Source organism: Drosophila obscura, unplaced genomic scaffold (assembly GCF_018151105.1).
Source record: "Drosophila obscura isolate BZ-5 IFL unplaced genomic scaffold, ASM1815110v1 contig_26, whole genome shotgun sequence".
NCBI lineage: Eukaryota > Metazoa > Arthropoda > Insecta > Diptera > Drosophilidae > Drosophila > Drosophila obscura.
Window position 1 is genome coordinate 198,952 of NW_024542813.1, and position 16,772 is coordinate 215,723.

At 41.1% G+C, this 16,772-nt stretch overlaps 1 protein-coding gene across 2 annotated transcripts in view; it reads left to right on the forward strand.

The window, feature by feature from the left end:
• Window positions 1–14,574, forward strand: part of LOC111079895 (stromal interaction molecule homolog) — a 166,860-nt gene extending 152,286 nt beyond the window's left edge. For both annotated transcript variants that reach the window (XM_041594431.1, XM_041594430.1), the window contains exons 6-8: window positions 13,289–13,461; window positions 13,512–14,103; window positions 14,181–14,574. In XM_041594431.1, coding sequence (XP_041450365.1) covers window positions 13,289–13,461; window positions 13,512–14,103; window positions 14,181–14,272 — 857 coding nt within the window. In that variant the 3' untranslated portion in view covers window positions 14,273–14,574. The remainder of the gene's footprint in view (window positions 1–13,288; window positions 13,462–13,511; window positions 14,104–14,180) is intronic.
• Window positions 14,575–16,772: the final 2,198 nt, after the last annotated feature.

Sequence of the window (16,772 nt, forward strand, 5' to 3'; positions counted from 1 at the left end):
CGCCCCGCCCCGTTCCGCCCCCACAAAGGACGAAAATCTGTGGCAGGGACAATATTAAAGATACGCAGCATCGTAGAGAATGACCATATCTACCGGATTGCTGAATCTGAATCAGATCGGATCATAAATATAGCCGGAATGAATAAATTTCAGTTGCTTCCCCCGCCTCCTCCGGCAAGAGACCTGTTACTCATTCTCTTTATCGCTCGCACACTCTTCCTCGTTCAGTGCGCGAGCAACTCCTATCGGAGGAGATGTAGAATTTACATAGTAGATATAGATGTAGATAACAGATGTAGCAACTTTTTTTTAATTCTAAAATTCTGAAAAATCATGCTAAAAAATGTATATACTCACTGAGTACGGGTAGAAGTAGATTCGCGTCCCCAGAAGCGACTTACACGTTCCTTCTCGTTTTTTTCTTCTCTTTTGTGATTGCGGATGGAATGCAGACGAATTTTTTGTCGTTTATGGCTAGGCCTGGGCAATAGTAGAGCCGTTTGGATAAAGCACCAAGAGGTTGGTATTCTGGAGTGTTCGCGTAATTTTACTTATTATAATTCTCGATGCGTGACAGTTACGTTGGCGATACCGATAGTTATGGAGAATATATCACCACTAGTTTCTCTCTGTCCCACGAACACACAATTTGAAATTTTTCACGGAAAAAAAAACGAAATAGCTGCGTAATAACGCGTAAATTGCTCGGAATCGCAGAATTTTATATTAAATATCAGGGGTGCCACACAAATCACTTCCGCTGGAAAATCACCTAAATTCCATTCCGCGGTGACACACACTGATTTGATCCAAATCACTCACAATTTATCCAGCGATTTGATTAAATACACCCATAAAACACACTTAAAACGATTCGAATTTTACTTTTCCATGAAGGTTGTTCAATTGGTGATTAACCCTCATTCAAATAATTTAACATTATACATTTTAAGTTAATAAAACAGGCATTTTATTAAATCACTATCCAATCTGCTGACTGAATTTTCACTTAACGATTCCGCGCTCAATCCGCTGCAGTCCGAGGTGGCCACCTAGGGCGATTCGAACTTTCGAAGTTAATACAGTAATGCCACATTTTTTAAGCCGAATTCGGAGCAAGATATTAAATATTAATTATATTGAAAGCATTCTGTTTTTCTTTAATTAAGCATTACAAAAAATAGCTCTTTGCAGTAAAACTTCCTTTGCGTCAAACGTGTGCACACTTTTTGTGTGAATTGTTAAAACATTTCTTTTGTAGTTATACCAGGTTGCATCGCTTCAAAATGCCAAAACAGAACTAACAAACCATTTCTACACATTATTGTCATTGCATTTATGTAAAAAACCCCTGTTCGGATAAGCGCAGACCCATGGCAGCACAAATAGAAGCATAGCGATCATTATACCAAAATCTAGTAATTGTTATGAACTAAATTAGCAGTAGTTTGAGGTGACAACCCTAGCCTTAGTTCGAATTTGGTTTATGACAATGCTAAGAAAAACGAAATCGCTCGGCATTCTGTGGCACGTCGGAAATTTTTAAGCGGAAATCCTCTGCGCGGTTTCCCATTTCACTAGTGATTTCTGTGGCACCCTTGTATATGTCAGTTATGAACGGAATGTATGTGTGGAAGGCGGTATGTAGATATCGAGAGAGGTATCTAGATATAGAGTGGTACGTAGATATGGACTGGTATGTATATGTTTGTATGTATGGATGTTGTTTTAATACAATAATTATATTATTTTAATGTGCAATATAAGTTTAAGTAGATGTTAAATGTTAGGACCACTTGGGATTATATGTATGCTACTTACTAACCAGATGCGGAAATAAAAGGAAAAGACATCAGCCCAATTTGCTGTGTGAAATGTATTTAAGTATGTATGTAACTCACATCGTTCGTTTTCGTTCGTAGTGACCAGACGTGTTTTTGTTTTGCGCTCCGCATTTTCCTTTTGTTTAACTTAAACAGCCGGTGTTTTATTATCTATAGTTTAACTTTCTAACATCTCTCTAAAATCATACTTTTACCGCGGGTTCATGCCTGATAATTGTGTAAAAACACAACTTATTTAATTAATTTTGTGCGTCGGTTAGTCGTGTATTTGTGTTGTTGCTTTCCGTAAGTACGCCCTCTCATTACATTTAGCCGCTCTTTGTCGTAGTTATTGCCGTCTATCACTCTCTCTATCACCTAACCCTCAATAACTGTTCTTTCGCTCTCGCTCTTGTAACTTTTTGTGCAGTAACGCTCTCACTTATAAGCTGTTGCTGCAACCACTCTCCTCTCTCATCTTTTACCAATTTCGCTTTAAGCATTGCTCTAAGCATTTGCTCTGCACAGTGGTCTGATTGCTATTTGTTTTGAACTTTTTTTTCCCGTAGTAAAAAAAAATAAAAGACATAAATATGGAATTTTCTGTCGTCTGTGCCAAAAAAACCTGCAAGAAGCAGATCACCCATGACCAGCCCAATATCCCCTGCTGGCTTTGCGAAAGCGTAGTGCACGCAAAATGTGTAGGGATCTCGGGCCGTGTAGGAGACGCCATTTCCCAAAACAACGGCCTGCATTATAGTTGCAAGTGCCTACTGCCTCATGTCCGCTGGCGTCTGAAAAACCTGCTCCGACCATTCCCTTAGTGCAGCAGTTGATTACGTTTGCTACTCCAAGGGCAACGATCGCTGCTGGTGATGCAGATTCGAGAGTCGAATTCGTCACCTCGGAGAGTATGCAGTTAGAAATGTCTGTAGAGTCCGTGTCCATCGAGTCCGCACCCAACCCCTTAACTATCCCCTCAGTTTCGCTCCCACCAGCTAATAGATGTCCAGGACCACCGGATACTGCCATCACATGTACTAGGCCTGTGGTGCCAAAACCACTGGTGGGAGTCCCACTAAAGCGACAAGTTTTTGTCTCGCGGCTAGCCCCTGACCTCACATCCAATGATGTGACCGCTTTAATACAAAGCTAAATAAAAGCCGTCGGCTTAAAGGTGGAAAAATTTAACTTTTCTTACGCCAGGGAGATATCTTCCTTCAAGATAAGCGTCTCCCCAACTCAATTTGAAACCATTTATTCCGCCAAGTTTTGGCCGGAGCATTTGGTGGTTAAAGAGTTTAAGGCTAAGAAAAAGAATAGGCCCCCCAGCTCAGCACTCTTTTCCTTGAGAGTCTCGCATTCTCGTCCCACGTTATTGTGTTTACCGAGACCTGGTTAAAGCCGGACATCCTTAGTTCCGAAGTTCTGGCAGGTCGGTACACAATTTTTAGAAATGACCGTTCGTCTCGACGTGGAGGTGGGGTCCTTATTGCAGTGGACTCAAACTTCACGTCGGAACATTTCATGGTCCAGGTTCAACAAGACCTGGAATTCCTGTGCGTAAAACTGATTCTCCCAGGCTTTTCCATTTACATTACTTGCTCGTATATTCCACCTTCCTCGAATATCTTAATATACGAGCATTACCTGTCCGCTTTAAAAACTGTTTCTTCCTCGCTATCAGATAAAGGCCATATGATAGTTCTTGGTGATTTCAATTTGCCAGGTACTATTTGGTCTTCGGTAAACGAGTCTAATAACCTTGTGCCCATGTCACGACATGACTTTATCGACGGCTTGCTAGACCTGTCTCTGTCTCTCTGTCTCAAGTCAACCATGTGAAAAATTCCTTGGGTCGATTGCTTGTGCTAGCGTTGTTAACCCGAGCCCTTCCGCTCACTATACCTGAAGACCTAGATCTGGAAAGCCTCCTTGGTTTACCAAAGAGTTATCCAGGTTAAAAAACTTAAAATCAAGACCTTATAACAAATTTTGAGAAGTTGGTTTTCCCTCTTCTCTTTCTCACTATGTAATAGCTCGGTCAAATTTCTCCGTTCTTAACGCTCAATGCTATAAAAACTACCTATCTCGATGCAGGATACGATTTTCACAGGACCCTAAACAGTTCTACAGCTTCGTAAATAGTAATCGTAGAACGTCTGCACATCCATCCTCGCTATCTTTTCTAAATATGTCAGCAAACAATGATCAGGCAATTGCCGATCTTTTTGCCAAATTTTTCCAAACAACCTATTCTCATGAAAGCTATTCTGGTCAGCCGTATCCATACAGTTTACCAAGGTCGAATGGCATTTTCAGCCCTTGTTAAATGAAAGCTCACTGCTTCATGATCTTCGACTAGTTAAGCCGGTGTTTTCACCAGGTCCCGACGGAGTTCCCGGCTGTGTACTCAGGTACTGTGCCGACGCTCTGTGTGGACCCCTTCTTAAACTATTCACCCTATCCATTAACTCTTCATGCTTCCCCCCATCTAGAAGGAATCTTTTATTATTCCGCTCCATAAGAAAGGTAGCATTCGATTCTGTAAACCATTCTCTTTTAGCACAAAAACTTGACCTTTTAGGGTTTCCGCCTAATCTTTTGAGATGGATTTCTAGCTACCTTTGTTCTAGGTCTCAAAGAGTCCTCTTCAAAAACTTCTTCTCTTCACCTGTTAAGGTTACTTCTGGAGTACCACAGGGCAGCCATCTAGGCCTCCTTCTATTCACATTCTTTATTAATGATCTACCTTCAGTATTAACAAACTCTCGAGTACTCATGTATGCGGATGATGTTAAACTTTGTGTCCAGTATAAGGACATTTCATTTCACTCTCGCTTGCAATCCGATCTCAATAACTTTCAATCATGGTGTTGTGCAAATATGTTACACCTAAATGCCTCGAAATGCAAAGTAATGACATTTCATCGCTCCAGCCCCCTTTTGGCTCCTTATAGCCTCTGCGGTGGTTCTCTTGAGAGAATTACCTTGGTTGATGATCTTGGTGTTAAATTAGACCCAAAGTTAAAGTTTTCTGAACACATTTCTACCATGGTAAATAAGGCCATGGGTGTGCTTGGGTTCATAAAGAGGTGGTCAAAGGAATTTGACGACCCCTATATAACGAAGACTCTCTATATCTCGCTTGTTCGTCCGAATTTAGAGTACGGCTCTTGTGTATGGTGCCCCCAGTACAAAGTACTCCAGGACCGTATAGAACCAGTCCAGAAAAACTTTTTGCTCTGCCATCTTACCATCGTAGATTGCTTTTAATAAACCTTCCAACCTTAGTTAGTCGTAGAAAAATGCTGGTGTGATTTTTATGCACAACCTGATCAAGGGTGACGTAGATAGCCCTGACTTGTTGAGCCGCATAAACTTTACGATTCCTGTTAGATCTACTAGAAACTTTATTCCTTTGTTCCTTCCGCTTTGTAGATCAAATTATTCCTTGCACGAACCATTTAGGGTCCTATGCTCGGACTTCAATTCCCTCTACCATATAATATCCACTAATAAATCCCTTCCTCTTCTTAAATCACTATTACTAACATACCTTTCCCGTAATTAGTACTATTTCTTAGCTATCTTTGCATGTTTAGCTCTTTAAGTTGTGTTTAGCTCTAATTTTTCTTCGAATTTTAATCTAACACCTATCTTTCCTGCATGCTTGTGATCGGTTCGGTAACACGCGTCGCGCGTCATGCGGCTGCGTCCCTCGGTCGGTTGGGCGGGAGGAGGGGCTGCGTTTCTGCCTGGGTTCCGCGCGTAACAGGCTTCGGCTTGGTGTCGCATGGGCCACTTGATGGTGCAGTCATTGCATATCAACGTCCAGACAAACAAAAAAAAAACGCTCCCAAAATGATATTAAAGACATTGCGGAAACAGAGGAGCCACCAACACAGCGAAAAAGGTTATTATTACCTACACTAACATCCAAATTAATTGTGTTACTTCTCATGCTGCCATTAGCATTTTCACAATCAATAAATGTGACGAAATTTGCAAACAAGCCTGGAATATTCTATGAGAAACTTGGAACCTCAAGAATGACCACTTTCGAATGGACCATGATTATATACTACGACTTGGATCCATATTGGAAGGATATGCAATTCATGTCAGCCGGAATGTCCGAACTAAGACACATGTGCCCTGAACAAAAAAATGGCCCAGCGTGCAACTCCATATTTCAACACTTTCAACATTTTTACAAAGAACTACAAACAGGAAATATGATAATGAAGGCCTCTCGACAACGCAGATCACCGCTGGATATAGTAGGAAACGTGGCACACCAGCTGTTCGGTGTACTTGACTTTACATATGCTGAGAAAATGGCCGAAGTAATCGAAAAGGTACAAACCAACGAAGACTTTCTGCTACATCTACAAGAAATCAAACGTCAATTGTCGACTCCACAATGAACGTGATCAAGAAGGATAAGTCAGCCATGGACAACCGCCTAAAGGTATTGGAACAACAAGTGGCAACCATCAGCCGAGGAAGAGGAACATATAACGGTGATCATCTAATTCAGGAATACCTAGGGCTCACAGCACAACTAGCTCTGCTGACAACGAGTCTTCAACGTATGCAGTCTGACATATCTGATGTATTAATCGGCATTCACCATCGGACAATAAGCCCAACGCTAGTATCTCCTGAGCCATTAAGAGAGCAACTAGACCAAATCCGGGATCACTTGCCAGCTGATCAAATGCTGCCTGTCACAACACAAAATGTGATACAATTATACAGGCTCATGCGAGCCGAAGGAACACTGACTGCCACACACGTCATTTTCAAGGTGACACTACTGTTAGTTTCAATAGTTCAGCTCGAAGTTTTCAGTATCATGCCGATTCCGGTCTGGGACTCAACAAGTTGGAGCTTGTTCAATCTCAAAACGACCATAATCACTGTGAACACTCACCGAGATCAATTCATGGGATTTACTCCAGAAGAATTTCAACGCTGCTTTAAACTACTCACCGCAGAATACATCTGCTTTGATCATCAAACAGTCTTCAATGTCGACACGGACTAGGGCTCAATGATGGGTGGTTTTGTCCATTTATCTCCTGATCCGTGCAAGAATAATGGTCCGTATAGCCATAGACTATGATCCCTTAGCTTGCTTGCTAGGATTCCTCTTGAAAGGACATCTGCTGCGTTGTTGGCTGATGAAACATGACGCCATTGTAATTGGTTAGTCAATGCCTGGATTTTGGCGATTCGATTTGCCACGAAGGTGTGCTATGTGGACGCCGATCCGTTAATCCAGGACAGTACAACGGTGGAATCAGTCCAGAAGCTTCCTGATACTGTGTCAAGGTTCATATGGAGATCCCTTCTAACTCGATTGGTGAGTTCGGCACCTAAAATTGCAGCGCACAGTTCTGGACGTGGTAGGGATTGCTTGGCGGTGGGTGCTACTCGAGACTTTGAGCATAATAGTCGTACAGAGACCTGATTGTTTTTGTAGGTGGCTCGTACGTACACTGCCGCGCCATAGGCTCGTTCCGATGCGTCTACAAAGGTATGTAGATCCTGGGTGACTGGCACTTTTCCATCATATACGTGCCGGGGAATCTCCATTGAGTTTAATGATTGTAGGTCCTCCCGGTACTCCTTCCATTCGTTTTGGAGTTTCAATGGCAGTTCATCGTCCCAATTGAGTTTAATCTCCCACAGCTGTTGCATAAATATTTTTGCCTTGACTATCACCAATTCTGAGCACTGTTGCTTGGCTTTTTGTGGTTCGTCCTCGCAGTTGGTCTTGTTTTGGCATCCAAATGAGACCCAGCGTTTTCACGCTGTATTGCTCTAATGTTTCACCTAGTTTGACGTCGTTGACAACGTCCTCTTTAGGGATTCCTTGCAAAATCTGGTTGGAGCACCATTTGCGAAGTTTAAGGCGAACGGTAGCAATATTTTATTAAGTTCTTGTTGAACTTGTATCGCTTATCCACACTTGTCGGTACATTTTCTCGATGTCCGCTGTGAATACGTACTTATGTATAAGTTCACTCTGAACTGTGGGTCCGGCATGCAGAATGTCGTTTAGAGACTTTCCGCTTGTTGATTTGCATGATGCATCAAAAACGACCCGTAACTTTGTGCTGGTGCTCTCAGGTTTGAGTACACAGTGGTGTGGTATGAAGTAGTGTCTCTCCGGCACTTGTGTTGCTGGGACCATCTTCATGTGTCCAAGTCCTTCATATTCATTCATGAATTCCACATAGCCTTTCCAGGTGTCTGGTGAAATCCGTCGCTCTAATGCCAGGAATCTTTTCGTTGCAGTTTCCAAAGACCCCCCCAGGGCTGAAGAGTGTTCGGAAAATGGGAGTTTTACTATCAACCTGCCATCCGATGCTGTTTGTAAGTTCTCTATAAAGTGAGCTTCGCAATGTGCTTCGATTGGCGTGGGTGGTTTTTCTTCCGTCTCTAAGTTGTCCAGAGTCCAGAATTTTTCCATTAGCTCGTTGAGTCCAATTGCACAAATGGATGCGGAGTTGTGTGCAGACCTGATTTTTCCTGCCACAATCCATCCCAATTTTGTATTTTGCAGCAACGGGCCTCCTGAATTTGGCTGTTTTTGATCTGGAAGTAGAATCGAATAATAGTGCTCTGCTCCGATGAGCATGTCGACTTTTCCCGGTTTATAGAAAAAACGAGAAGGAACGTGTGAGTCGCTTCTGGGGACGCGACTCTACTTATACCCGTACTCAGTCAGTATATACATTTTTGAGCTTATGATTTTTTAGAATTTTAGAAAGAAAAAAAAACTTTACATTTTAAATTTTTTTGCTACATCTGCTATCTACATCTACATATACAATGTGTATTCTACATCTAACATGTAGATTGTACATGTTCCATTTCGATTCTACATCTCCTCCGCTAGGGGTTGCTCGCGCACTGAACGCGTCAGAGTGTGCGAGCGAGATGGAAAATGAGTTGCGTTGTCGTTTGCTGGAGGGTGGGAAGGGGAAGCAGCTGAAAATTAATTTCTTCATTCTGGCTATAATTATGATCCGATCTGATTCAGATTCGGCAATCTGGTAGATATGGTCATTCTCTACGATACTGCGTTTTGTTTAATCGTATCTTTAAAATTGTGGCTGCCACAGATTTTCGTCCTTTGTGGGAGGGGAAGGGGGCGGGGCGAAATTTTGAAATACACTTGTAGCAGTGTGATATCACATGAGTCTGGAAACAAAATTTGGTTCCTCTAGGTTTTATAGTCTCTGAGATCCAGGCGTCAAACAAGACGGACAGATGGACACACAGACATGGCTCTATCGAATCGGCTATTGATGCTGATCAAGAATATATATACTTTATGGGGTCGGACAATTTTCCTTCTCTGCGTTACACACATCCACTTTTACCACAAATCTAATATACCCCTTAACTCTTTTTTGAGTACGGGTATAAAAAAATACTTAAGAAATGTTGAGAGTGCGTATTTATTATGGGGGTGGATTGCACTTGGAGTATGGCAATGTATGGTCGTGTATGTATGTACTTATGTAGATCAGCCGTTCTTGTGAACTGGAATTTTTGTTGTCTTTTTTTGTGCGGCTGGATTTGGGTGAATATTTATATATTTGAATTCACAAGGGTAAGCACAGACAAAGCGGAATGGATGCACTACCGTAACACTGGTAACACTAGTCAACACGATTTTTCCTCAAGGAACAAAACGAACTTTTTCTTAAAGATTTGGGGCTTAGAAATGGTTTCATGATACTTTTTTTTTTCTATGGCAGAACTTTTTTTCAAAGAATTTTTGAAAACTGGTATTTTTTTTTAAAGCTTTTTTCAAAGGTAGCGCTTGTTTTTTATACCCGTACTCAAAAAAGAGTTAAGGGGTATATTAGATTTGTGGTAAAAGTGGATGTGTGTAACGCAGAGAAGGAAAATTTTCCGACCCCATAAAGTATATATATTCTTGATCAGCATCAATAGCCAAGTCGATATAGCCATGTCTGTCTGTCCGTCCGTCCGTCCGTCCGTCCGTCTTTATGAGCGCCTGGATCTCAGAGAATATAAGAGTTAGGGTAACCAAATTTGGTTTCCAGACTCATGTGATATCACACTGCTACAAGTGTATTTCAAAATTTCGCCCCGCCCCCTTCCGCCCACACAAAGGACGAAAATCTGTGGCAGGCACATTTTTAAAGATACGATTAAACTAAAAACGCATTATCGTAGAAAATGCCCATATCTACCAGACTGCCGAATCTGAATCAGATCGGATCATAATTATAGCCAGAATGAAGAAATTCATTTTCAGCTGCTTCCCCTTCCCCCTCCAGCAAACGACAACGCAACTCATTTTCCTTCTCGCTCGCACACTCTGCCGCGTTCAGTGCGCGAGCAACCCCTAGCGGAGGAGATGTAGAATATAAATGGTACATGTATAATCTACATGTTAGATGTAGAATATACACAATATATGTAGATGTAGATAACAGATGTAGCAAAAAAAATGTAAAATGTAAAATTTTTTTTTTTTTTAATTCTAGAATTCTAAAAAATTATATGCTCAAAAATGTATATGCTGACTGAGTACGGGTATAAGTAGAGTCGCGTCCCCAGAAGCGACTTGCACGTTCCTTCTCGTTTCACATAACTCTAGTATCTTACGTCTGGTTGTAAAGAACTTTGCTATTTTGAAAAGATAATTAAAACAGCTAGAAGTTAAGCCCAAACACTTTGTGATTACAGCCTACCGTCTGGGAAATATAAAGCATTGAAATGCAAAAATGATGATTTTTGTACGGTATTTTTTACGAAATTTTGACTTTAAAAACTCAGGAAAAGTCGAAAACAAATTATATCCTGTGACCTGTATTTTTTTGTGTATAGGTGCATTAATTTGGCGTCGTTTAAGGTATCGTCAATTGGGAATTGGGATCGCGATCAAGTACCAAATGTACAACCCTTTTTCGTTTGCTTTGTTCCCAATTGGCAGTTGGGCCCGCAACCTTCGAAAAGGTATTTTTTGTTAATTTTTCCCATATTTTAGGTTTGGTTAACGAATTTTAGCTCCAAAGTCTCTCCATAGATTTTAATGAGCGATACCTGGAACGACGCCAAATTAAGGCACCTATACACAAAAAAATAGAGGACACAGGATATAATTTTTTTTCGACTTTTCCTGAGTTTTTAAAGTCAAAATTTCGTAAAAAATACCGCACAAAAATCATCATTTTTGCATTTCAATGCTTTATATTTCCCAGACGGTAAGCTGTAATCACAAAAAGTTTGGGCTTAACTTCTAGCTGTTTTAATTATCTTTTCAAAATAGCAAAGTTCTTTACAACCAGACGTAAGATACTAGAGCTATGTGAAAAAAACAAGCGCTACCTCTGAAAAAAGCTTAAAAAAAAAAAATACCAGACTTCAAAAATTCTTCAAAAAAAAGTTCTGCCATAGAAAAAAAACCATAATACTTTAAAAAATTTTAAAGCCCCATATCTATCAGAAAAAGTCGGTTTGGATCCTTGAGGAAAAAAAAAGTTCGATTTTGTCGAGTAGTGTAATATGGCGTTCGCGAAAAAGAAAGTAAAACAGAAACTGGATAGCAATGTATGAACAGATATGTATATAAGAATATATATATGTACATTAGGCTGGGCCAAAATTTTACCAACCTTTTTTTTTTTTTGTTTTTTCAAGGGGACTCCACCCAATTATGTTCTTTGTTATTCAATAAAATTATAAAATATTTTTCCAATTTTTAGTTTATACATTAAAAAAAAATTTAATTTAGTTACTGTTAAAAAATTAACTATTGGTGAATATCAAGAAGTTTAGCTGAGGTTGATATATTTAGTTAACTAGTTCGCAAAAACTTGTGCAGGGTTTTTACTGACAATAACTGATTAATGACGATATGAATGGTATCAATATATATGCAATAGATTTCACCAATTATCCAACTTATTCAGCAAAAAATGTTTTTTTTAAATTTTTTTATTAAATTTTTTTTTTAATTCGGTAGCAACATCTAAAAAATAAAAGAAAATAAAAATAGCATGTATCATAACATGTATAACGTGTATTAAATCCAAGGTAACAAAACTAGGGGGTGTCCCGTTTGAATTTCGAAAAATCATTTTTTTGCCCCGCCTAATATACATATATCGCTGAACTCGGACTTGGCGGATCGCACTCGGATTTGGGAAGACGAAATCGTACTTATCGTCGGAACGTAGCGATGTAATCCACCGATGCTTGAAGGTTGGACTCCTCCTTATGGGGAAGGTAAAGATCCGGCTCGAAGGACCAATGTTTGTAGGAGGGTGGATTTGGTCGGGTCGGCTTCGCATCCCCAAGAGTATTATTCCCAATAAAAGTTTTCAGATGGTGCTTTAAAGTATCGCTGGTATATTGTTGGATCGTTACAGATATACGCGGAGCTTGTATGCTTTGGCGGGGGTGGAATCGATACTGACTCTCTTGTTTAGACACAGCTCGGCCGACGGCTAGTTCCCGTGATGGAGAGCCAGGTGGATCGCATTCACGCAGCGCAAAAGCGAAAGGCATGGGAGAGCGCGCGAGCTAACAGACCGATGTTAACGACATTAACAGCGCTGCTGCCCTAAACACAAAGAATGCCAACTGTACGATATTTGTAGTAAATGGACCCCATTTTATATATAACCAATCAATGCTTGTTTACTTGGTATGTAATTCCAATTTTTAAACAAGTAAAATAAAACGGGAAGGAACGTGTGAGTCGCTTCTGGGGACGCGACTCTACTTTTATAATCGTACTCAGTCAGTATATACACTTGTCAGCTTATCATTTATGTAGAATTAAAAAAAATTATACATTTTATATTTTTTTGCTACATCTGTTATCTACATCTACAATGTATAGTCTATATCTGACATGTAGATTCTACATCTTCTCCGGTGGCGGGCACTCACGTTCTAAACGAGGCAGAGTGTGCGAGCAAGAAAGAGAGTGAGTAGCGGGTCTCTTGCTCTAGGAGGCGGGGAATTTATTTTCTTTATTCTGGCTATAATTATGATCCGATCTGCTTTCGATTCGGCAGTAGATATGGTCATTCTCTACGATACTGCGTTTTTAGTTTTATCGCATCTTTAAAATTGTGGCTGCCACAGATTTTAGTCCTTTGTGGAGTCGGAAAGTGGCGGCGCGAAATTTCAAAATACACTTGTAGCTCGGCTATTGATGCTGATACAAATTTTGTATACTTTGTCGGGTTGGAAACGTTTCCTTCTCTGACATTGAATCATAAAGGGACTTTAAATATTTAAAGAATATTTCGCTTCAGGCGTTTTGAGTATGAATGCAAAATTATAATATGTTAATCACGTGAACCTAATGCCCTGCGCACTAGGGGATCGCCCCCTAGTATGTCTATATATATATATATAAAATTTAGATTTTGCTCACACATATATAAATTTTATAGAAACCGGTACGCGTTGGAAGGACTACATATTGGTGACTCTGTTGTTAAGCGCTATTATTGGTTGTTGGTATGCTTACCAGCAAAATAAAAATGCCAAGCGTCACCTACGACGTATGGCACAGGATATGGAAGGATTGCAGAAAGCCGAGCAAAGTCTACAGGAGATGCAGAAGGTTTGTTTGTTTGATAAAAAGTATGTCAAATAATTTGTTCTATATTGCAGGAGCTAGAGCGGGCTAGAATGGAACAGGAAAATGTGGCAACGGAAAAAATGGATCTAGAACGGCGTCTTAAAGAGGCACCCTCTCTTAGCTCATCAAATTCAGACTTAGAAGTGTTGCAGCTAAAAAAAGAAGTTGAAATGTTGCGAAATGAATTGTCGCGGGCCGAGTTCGAGTTGGTTGATAATTGCTGGGCCCCACCTCCGCAGCTTCAATCATGGTTGCAATACACATATGAACTAGAAAGTAAAAATCATCAAAAGAAGCGTGCATCTGCAGAGAAGCAGCTTCAGTCAGCAAGAGAGGCATGTGAAAAATTACGTAAGAAGCGTTCGAGTTTGGTAGGAGCATTTGTGTCTACCCACGGGAAAAGTATTGATGACGTTGATCGTTCAATTGTTGAGGCACGCAATGCCCTAGGAGAAGTAACAAATGAACTACAAGAACGCTTGCATCGCTGGAAACAAATTGAAACGTGCCTTGGAATAAACATCGTAAATAACAATGGATTGTCATATTTGGAAAATGTGCTGTATGGTCGCAATGGTGGCTTACAAGGTTCGATTGGTGTAAGTGGTGCAAAAGGATCAAGAAGTAAGTATATATTTGTTTTTAATTTAATTTGGTACTAATCCGATATGTGCCATTTTTTTTTTTTTCGGTTTAAACAGCACGAATTACTAGCAGTACTGATGACCTAGATGACGAGTCCGTGCAAGGTAAGCTGAACTTTGAGAACTTTTCACTGCTCGCTACGGAATAAACCAGCTGCGTCCGATTGCCACAGGCAGAACAACAGCTCATCAATAAAAATACAAGCAAACTGACAACTTACAGATAGTAAGAAACAGAGCTGGATTGCCCTTTATTTTTTGAGCCTTATTGAAATTTAAAAAATATCAGATTCTTGTTAATGAAGGTCATGTATTAACGATTATATATAAAATTGTAATATAAATTTGTATCTTATTATTGATGTAGTTAAAATTGCATCTATTATGTTATATACAAATATTTTTCAAACACTAGCACAAAAGACGTGATATACTTTGAAATGTTATGCACGTATTGAATGTACTTATAAATAATTTACATTAATTTTAATTTGTTACATAAATAAATCGCTAATCTTTTATAATGGCTTGCCGCTATCTGCTGTACTTTCTAAAACTTTGCAGAAAAAATAGAACTTGAAATATGCCGTTCAGTTTAAATAGAACAGCTAATTTTATGCTTTAATTAAAAAAAAAAATTTTTTAATCATTATTTTAACATTATATGACAAAGAAACATCACGATTACATAGCTTACTGTTACTTTAATAGCAACTTATACTATGGACTTCGGAACAATTGTCTTAAATTAGAGTTACAAGGAATTAACGGAGCGATAGCTATGAATGGATGATACAGGCGTTACTTCCTACAGCTTTCTGTTGGTCAGGTCGGGTGGGTGGACATGGGCAAGTCTGCTTAGATTTCTGCATCTGGTAAGTCTCATTGCTAGGACGTTGGGCGACTCCTTAGCTTGGCCATGTACCTTTCAGCCTGCTGATTTATAACATCCCGACCAGGGGGACACTGAGGCGATGCGTACGTTTCTGACGAACCATTCTGATCCAGTGATCTTCCGTAGGAACTTTCTCTGGAAGGTGCGGATCCTGGTTAGGTGCGTCTTTGCTGCTATGGCGTAGACCTGGACTACGTACCTCCATACTGGAGCCAGGACTGCCTTGTAGATCAGGACTTTGTTCGAGATGCTAAGCTTGGAGCTGACCACTGTACACTTGTCCCGACTCACGCATACGTTCAACCTGCACGTCCAGTTCTCGAACCTTTTGAGGTACATCTGTAGATTGTCGGTTGCGTCGAAACTAGCGCTCGACATCACGGCCGTGTCGTCTGAAAATTTTGCGACGTTGATGACGTGGTGCTGAGACGGGCGGACAACCTCAGGCTTCGGCATATCATACGTGAACAGGGGGTAGAGCAACGGCCCTAGCACGCTGCCTTGTGGAACGCCGGCACGAATGCAATTTACAAATTGCCTCGTGGACAGGAAACTTTTCGTCATCGTGTACAGCTGGGGATTGATCAAAGCCACACCCGGTCGAACACCTGCTGGATGTCCAAGTACTGGAATGGAGGGATCGCTGCTCCAATGGCAGGGGTGTCTATTAGTCTCCTCAAAATGCAGCGCTCTAGGAGTTTTCCAAATATTGGCAGCAAGTTAATTAGCCTGTAGTTGCCCGAGTCCTCCAGCGACTCGTGAAGCATCCTGTCCATGCCCTTAGTCCTAGACTTAGCCAGCTCTTGCCGGACTCGGTTTGTCACCCTTTTAAAAAGTCTGTCAACCAGTCATTGGTACGAATGTACTCTCGACTGAGTCGCATCTTGAGAAGAAGCAGCCCTTCGCTTGAGCAACATGATTCGCGCGCACTTCCAGGCCTTAGGAATGTGTCCTAGCCTCAGTGCGGCATTGAATATAAGGACCATGTACAACTGTTCTCTGAAAGGCAGCACCTTTCACTTGGTTTTACTTTTACTTGGTTATCGGTGTTGTCGTTGCCCGGGGTCTTTTAACCCTTCAGCTTTCGAATGCTCCATTTGGTGCCTCCAAATAGGGAAGTTTGGAGTGGCTTGCCTCTTATAGCGGTTAGTGAGTTTCCAGAGGGTGTAGTTGGACTTTTCGTTAGTAGTCGCTTCGTGAAGCATCCTGTCCATGACCTTAGTCCAAGACATAGCCAGCTCTTGCCGGACTCGGTTTGACACCCTTTTAAAAAGTCTGTCAACCAGTCATTGGTACGAATGTACTCTCGACTGAGTCGCTTCTTGAGAAGAAGCAGCCCTTCGATTTCACTCAAAATGCTGCCTCTGGGGATACCTGTCCATGATGTCTGAGTGCCGTGTGGGCTGTAGGTGATTGCAGCTGCAGCAGCATCATGAACTTTGGCCACGAGAGTGACGAACGCATCGTCTACTTCCTCAGTGGTTCTTAGGTTTGTGTTTAGGTCCAGTGAGCCTCCTAGAACGTCCCTGAACAGGGACCCTAAACATTTGAGCTGGGTTTCAGAAGTCCCGTCATCGCTGGGGTCATCTGATGCGTTGTCGCAAGAGTGGCAATAAGAGGCAGGTGGTCGGAGCTGAGGTCATGCTCTTCTCGGGGAATGGCTGCTGGGGATCGATTTGTGAATGAAGAAATCCAGTCAGGAGGGCCTTGATCTCCGATATGATGGATAGAATATGGGGCTGCCTGTCGCTAGT